General features: G+C 49.3%; 1 protein-coding gene across 1 annotated transcript in view; it reads left to right on the forward strand.

Moving 5' to 3' along the window:
* The window catches only part of BAG3 (BCL2-associated athanogene 3), a 7,185-nt gene extending 1,703 nt beyond the window's left edge, over window positions 1–5,482 (forward strand). The window contains exons 4-6 of the mRNA XM_010132064.1: window positions 6–129; window positions 2,357–2,737; window positions 4,158–5,482. Coding sequence (XP_010130366.1) covers window positions 6–129; window positions 2,357–2,737; window positions 4,158–4,931 — 1,279 coding nt within the window. The 3' untranslated portion in view covers window positions 4,932–5,482. The remainder of the gene's footprint in view (window positions 1–5; window positions 130–2,356; window positions 2,738–4,157) is intronic.
* The last annotated feature ends 1,531 nt before the right edge of the window (window positions 5,483–7,013 follow it).

The raw sequence follows: 7,013 nt of genomic DNA on the forward strand, positions 1-7,013 counted from the left end.
CTCAGAGGGGCCTACGCCAGCCCCGAGTCCCCTCCAAGGGGGCCAGCGGAGGCTTCTCAGACGGATAAACAATGTGGACAGACACCGGCAGCTGCAGCAGCCCAAGCGCCGGCCGCGCACGGACCCGAGGTAACTGCGCAGCGTCGCTGGGGTGTGCTTGCTTTGGTCTTTGCAGCACTGATGACCGGAACGTCACGCGGGCAGTTTGTCCTTCAGCCAGCCAGACTTGCCCCAGGATTGCATTTTCCCAATACTTGCAGAGTGCAAAAATGCAAAGGTGCGCAGTCAGGGCGGCGGGAACGCGTCAGGTTTTCCTAGCAGCGCCTGCCTTCTGTCTAGGGCGAGGCTGCGGAAGCAACTGTGTGCAAGTGGCTGCTGCGAGACAGGAGCCTCTGAGCCGAGCAGGTCCTGCAGCAGGGGAGGGGTGTTTGGGGGGTCATACTGGCTCTCCCCGCAGTCAGGGCGGCGGGAACGCGTCAGGTTTTCCTAGCAGCGCCTGCCTTCTGTCTAGGGCGAGGCTGCGGAAGCAACTGTGTGCAAGTGGCTGCTGCGAGACAGGAGCCTCTGAGCTGAGCAGGTCCTGCAGCAGGGGAGGGTTGTTTGGGGGTTCATACTGGCTCTCCCACAAGCAGAGGATACAGGCGAGTCTCTCGGGTTCTGCACCATGAGTCAAACTGAGGTGAACAAAGTGAGAGACAAGAATACAAGTGGCCGGTTAGAAGCAGCCAGGCCATTTCGGAAGCTCTGCTGCTGGGCTCTTCGCTTTCCAGCCCAGTACTTCAGTAGCATTAAGTGTATAGATTGAACGTACATACAGCTCTTAAAGTGAATTGAAAAGTATCTTCGTCACTCAGTGACGTGTTAAAATACTTTCAAACTATGAACTTCTTTAAAAAAACCTCCCCTGCTTGCTTTGTGTTTCAGAAGGTGGGGTTTTCCTCCGCCTGTCCTCTAGAGAAACAGAAGAACCGGTATTTCTGTAGTTTATGGAAATACCAACCTAACTTTTATTCAAAGTAAGATGAGCTGGAAATTCAGCCTTCACCAGGCTAAAAATACATCATCAGGTCTGTAATTCAGCAGCAGTGGCTTTTTCTCGGAAACCTGTCTGGAGCCTGAAGAGCGTAATTAAAATGCTGTTAGCAGGTTTCTCAGCCATCTTGACTACTGATAGCTTATCCACGCAGTATCAGGACGAGGCTCAGCTTCTCCTTCTCCCAGTGCTCTACAGCTTTGTCATGCTTGGCGTCAGGAACGTGTCTTCTGTGTCTCTTACTGAAGTCCTCTAGATAACGACTGGGGACCTCAGAACTTGCCATTAAACTCAGTGTGGGTATCAACTGCCCGGAGCCTGCGGTGGTGCCTTCAAACCCCACGTCAGCTCAGCCTGACCACCAGCAGGGGCAGTGATGGGTGCCGTAACGCACACCGGCATGCCTGTCTTTATTTCAGTTGCCATTTCAGGGGCAGCTGAGCAGTTCAGCAGCCCCAGAAGAGGGGTCTCGTTCCCCTTCCTCTCCAGCCTTGCCCTCCCTTCTCTTGTCTCCTGGCTGTGTGGTCCTGCCCTGTCCTCTGCCAGCTCCAGTCTGAACTGGCCTTTCCCCGAGCCGTGTACCAAACCCATGAGGAAATAACAGTCTGACAGCTGCTGGAGTTGTGGCAGAGTGGGTGAGGTGATGGATTGGCATAGCAAGAGGTGGGAGAGAGCTGTGAGCAAACAAACTGCCTTCTGCAAACTGCAACCCTGCAGCCTAGGACTCGCTGGGAACTGGATTCGGCAGCAAGCCCGGTGCTCACCCCCGCTGACGGCAGGTCTGCGCGAGTGCAGCTCTCGCTGCCGGTGCCACGAGGCTGAGGAGGGGCACAGGGGGCATTAGCCGTTTGTGTGTTGCCATGGCCTGCTGCCGAATTACAGGCTGGAAAAAACCCAACCCAGCCGAAATCTGTTCGTGTGACCAGGATCAGAAGCCTACACGTTGTGTGCCTCAGTCAGGGGTTTGGTTTTGTCTCCAGCATATAATTTATTTGCTTAACTTGAGTTTGTCTCAAATTTAACAGGTTTAGACAGGAACAGCCGTGCAAAAGCAGCAAACATTCTGACTGAGCATCCACTCCCTGCTCATTTGAGGGCTGGGAATGCTGTAGCTCAGGTTTCTACTTGTTATAATGATGCTCTCTCACAACTTCTGTGGTTTCTGTAGTGAGGCCCTTGGCCAGAACAACAAGGAAGTGGATCCCTTGCATGCCGGAATCATGAGTTCAGTTTCTATGACCATCAACTTTTCTCTTTGGAAATGACAGTTACTGCGAGCACAAAATGATTAAAAGTTAATAATGGATTTTGTTTTCATGGCAGCCTCAATCTCCTGGAGCTCCTGATTCTCCAACGGTTTCCCCTCAGTCCTCTGGCAGACCCAACACAGGGAGCCATCAGCTTCCTCGCGGTTATATTCCAATTCCTGTGATCCACGAAAACGTCCAGCGGCAACCGACACAAGTCTACCACCAGGCACAGAAGACACACTACCCGGCCCAGCAGGGCGAATACCAAGCCCACCAGCCAGTGTTCCACAAAATTCAACCCGATGAGAGGGAGCCTAAGACAACACGAGCACAGTCTCCGTTCAGAGTGTCTCAGAGGGGCTCATCGAGCCGTGAAAGTTCACCGGCCAGAGTCACCACCCAGGTGCAGCCCCCAGCTCCCATCAGAGTGCAGACAGTTGTAGACAGACCCCAGGTACGTAGAACGAGGAAGGAATTCCCTGCCAGGTATTTTGTTCTGTGTGGCTAGAGCTGCAGAGTTGGCTTGTACTGCCAGGTCCATGAAAGCAGGTAAAGCCGTCTCCATTGCTGGCTTTGAATAGCCAGGGGGGTGCTGAGCTCATACCAGCAGCAGGTTACCTTTCCACCATCGGGACTGTGGAGTCGTTGGGTCACTGAAAAGTGATTTAACACACGACTTGATTTTCCTCCCGTCAGGGTATAATTTGGTGCAATTACAGTGAGGTCACTGCTGCTGCATTATGTTTGTCAGAAGAAAACCAGGTCCGCGGGATTTGTGGCATCAGTGTGAATGCACCTCCCTGATGTCTCAGGTGGACAAAGGCATTTTAGCTATGGAGAAAGAGGATCAGCAAAACCCAGTCTTGGAGCTCTTTAGTCTTCCTACGTGAAGCGTGTTCTTGCTTCTGGAACATGTTCTCATGGAACACTTTTTCCATGTCAAAATTCTTACTAAAACTACAGTTAAAGAATTCTGGGAATTCGACAGCTCTGACTGTGTCGTTTTAATGCTAATGGATCTTTACGGGTAAGAATTTGAGCTCCCTGATAAAACTTCACGCGTAATGGGTGAAGCAGTAACAGATTGTCAGTGCAGGCTGTTTGCTTCCTTTGGTTTCAGTGTAAGTGTTCGATATAAGAGAGCTGGATCTAGCCCCTGTCCAAAATCACTGCCGATGTGCGGAAATAGGCGAAGGGGGTGGCAGGGGAAGGAAGATTCAGATCTCACGAATTCCAGATTTCAAAACTAGTCTCAGTCTCAAGAGATTTCTGATTTGATGACTGTTAGATCTGTAGTAATCCCGCGGATTGTCTCTAATCAGTACAGTTAACAAGACTGACATAGTAACCTCTGCCTGTAAGTACTCTGACCATAAAATGAGTAAAAATAAGCTCTAGCAAAAAAGGGAACGTCCTGAAAACGGGAACGGGATGAGAATAGCCCAAAATGGGATTGGAACTGGAAGCCGTTAGCTTTTTGAGCAGCACCAGCTCTCAGTTTGTGACAGAAGATGAAATCTTGGCTGTGCTGCAGTCAGCTGCCACAAACCTTACTGACTTGAACCAGGAGAGGGTCCTGTCTTACCAAACTGCCTCTGGGGCTGATTTTAGTGCACGTGGGCAGGGTCTGGTGGGTTGAATGTCTTTGAGAGTTGATTGGTTCTTGTAATCTGCGATAGCTCAAACAGTAACTGGGCCCTTCAGACAGTGCTTTTTTATTTTAAAGCAGTAAAACTGAGCAATGCACAGGAAAGGTTAATAATCTGGTGCGTGCAAAAATTGTACAGAAAATTGGATGTTAGGTGACTTGCTCTTTGGAAGGAAATAGGGAGCATTGTTCACTCTGTCTCAACACAAACTTGCTTGCTCACCAGGTTTCTCAGCAACAAGTCCCACCTCAGGAGCCAGCAAGACCATCCCCACCACCTGAAATCAAACCCGAAAACAAGGCAGTCCCACAGCCTGAACCTGAGGCACCGTTATCATATATCCCAATTCAGGTCACCCACCAAGAACCAGATGCTAAACTACCACCCCAGAAGCCTCCAGCCACGGCAGAGAAAGCTGATAAAAAGGTTCCCTGTCCAGCCAAGATTGTTCCCCCACAGGAAAAGCCTCCTCCTGAAGAATCAGCAGCACCGAAGACAACAGAAACAGGAGAACCTCAAAAGCACCCTGGTGTTTTGAAAGTGGAGGCAATTCTGGAGAAAGTACAAATGCTTGAGCAGGCAGTCGACTCCTTTGAAGGCAAGAAAACTGACAAAAAATACTTGATGATTGAAGAGTATTTGACCAAAGAGTTACTAGCCCTAGACTCAGTGGACCCTGAGGGTCGTGCGGATGTGCGCCAGGCCAGGAGAGACGGTGTAAGGAAAGTCCAGAACATTTTGGAAAGACTTGAACAGAAAGCAGAAGATGTCCCAGAACCTGTTCAAGTTGATGGACTTCAGCCAAATTTGCCAGAGCCCAAGGCACCACAGGAAATCATGGAGATTGAACCTGTGGTAGTCAAGAGCAAGGGAGACACCAGTAACAAAGATGCTAAAGAGGAAACCAAAATGGAAAGACATCAGCCTGAAACTAAGGAAGAAGTGTTTACCAATCTTGCCACCACGACAAACACATCTCATAATCCAACTGAACCGTAGCCACGTGCTGAACTCAAAATCTCTCAGACTTTATAACTCGAAGTGTGTTTAGGTGAATTTTAAGTTGCATGCATTTCCAGAGCTCTTTTCAACTGGTTTTTAATCAACATAGCAGCTTGGGACACAGTAAACACTTTGTTGGGGAAGGAGGGCGTTAGAAAGAAGAAGTAATGCATTTATCCTTTGTTCTGACACTATGTAAAAGACATGTTTCGAAAATAAACCCTGTGCGTTAATCACTCTTAGATCAGCTGAGGGGAAAAAACCAACCAGCCAACCCAGCAAGTTCAGGGTTCGTACTGATGCGTGTGCTTAGGGCGTGTTCTTGTGCAGGTGATTTTTGTAAAATCAGTGGCCTGCACTCTCGGAGTACCAGTGCTTCTACAAGTATAGCCACTCTTTAACAGTAATGCTTTATTTTTAATGTTCACAGTTGGGCACTTTAAGTAACGATGGATAGAAAGTGTGTAAGAAACTGTAGGGTTATTTATATGTGTGCAGGGCTTCAATGCTATATTTTAAGAGGGAAATAAAACAATACGGAAGCCTAATTTAGTCGTGTGGTTTTATAAGCTGGATATGTAAGGGCAGCAGTCGGTTTCAGATACACTCCTCTAAACGCCGAGATTTCTCATGGTACCCCACTGTGGTTGGTCTGACAGCTGCTTTCTCATCAAGCCCAAAATGTGCCTTTCTCTCTTCACTGTCTCCCTGTTACTGTTGTTGCTGTATCACATCTGTGGGTTGAGGAAGGAATTTGGTTTAGCGTTTCCTTTTTTGGCTGTGGAGTCACCCTTTAAGAGAAGCATTTGTAATCTTAAGAGATCAATCATCTGCTGCTGTTGTCCTACAGATACTTAAAACATCCCAACTGTTCTGCAGAGTTGCTAGTCTTTTATTAACAACCACTTCTGAACTGGCAGCCAAGCATGCGTGGTGGTCACGCAGCCGGTGTGATGGTCCTCGGTGAACAGTTCAAGCGATGCTCCAAGTACCAATGCTCAGTACTAGTCATTTAGAGCAGTACTCTGAACAATTAGCCACTTACACTTCATCAGGGGACACAAAACCGGCTTGAGCCGCATCCGTGTGCAGTGAAAGCAGCAGAGTGTGGCCGGTGCAGGAGGGGTGCTCGGAAGGAGCGCTGGCGGAGGTACCTCTGCCTCGCATTTGGGAAAGAAACACGCCTTTTACCTGAGAGGAGACGTTCACAGCACACGAGGCAAACTTCAGTACTGCTGCTCCAGGCAACTGGTTCCTTACTGAATTACTCTCTGGCTCACGAGATTAGCGTGGGAAATGGGTTTAAACCCATCTGAAAACCTGGTTTGAGAGCGGTCACCTACAACTGTCACTCTCTGTTTCAAAATAACAGTACAGCACGTACATTGTAATGCAGTGAGTGCTCTGAGATAGCAGCTGGAGTGTGACCTCTCTGCTCAGTTGCGGGTAGAGGGTTGATGCTGCTTTTAGTTTCCTTGGATAGTCCACACCACACGTGAGAACACACAGTGCCTTGTCACCTGCTCCAGCTGCTGGAGCAGCGTTGTAGGCGTTCTAGCAGAAGAGGCGTGACGGTTCATCTGCATAATTCCTGTATGAACTCGCTTCAGTGACACATTCCCCCCACGGTGCTACGTTTCATGTGAGGACACACGTCTCTGACATCATGGAACAAAAATACTGAAACCGAGCAAGGTCAGCTGTGGGCTCTTACGGCAAAGCTGTAAGCCAGGCCTGGCGGGGACGTGAGGGCATCTTTTCGCTGGTTTGTCTTAGTAGCCCGCCAGAGTAATTGAGGTCAAAACCATCTCGTGAGCTGAGGTGGCGATGTGGAAATGCAGATTACAGCCATTTACAGGAAGTTAAGCGGGTGCTGTCCTTTTAAAATACTCATCTGCTGTGAGTGGCGCCTGGTCCACCTCTGCTGTGCCATGTCAGCCAGAGTAGGTGGAGTCAAACCTCATGGCGACTGCTGCGCTGGTCTTTTTTAAAGAAGCAAAGCTGGAGTTACGCTCTGGTAAGCGGGACTCGAAAGGCTGGTTATTAAAGTCAGCGATACCACTGCAGAATTAGGTACCA

Source organism: Buceros rhinoceros, unplaced genomic scaffold (assembly GCF_000710305.1).
Source record: "Buceros rhinoceros silvestris isolate BGI_N320 unplaced genomic scaffold, ASM71030v1 scaffold17342, whole genome shotgun sequence".
Lineage (NCBI taxonomy): Eukaryota > Metazoa > Chordata > Aves > Bucerotiformes > Bucerotidae > Buceros > Buceros rhinoceros.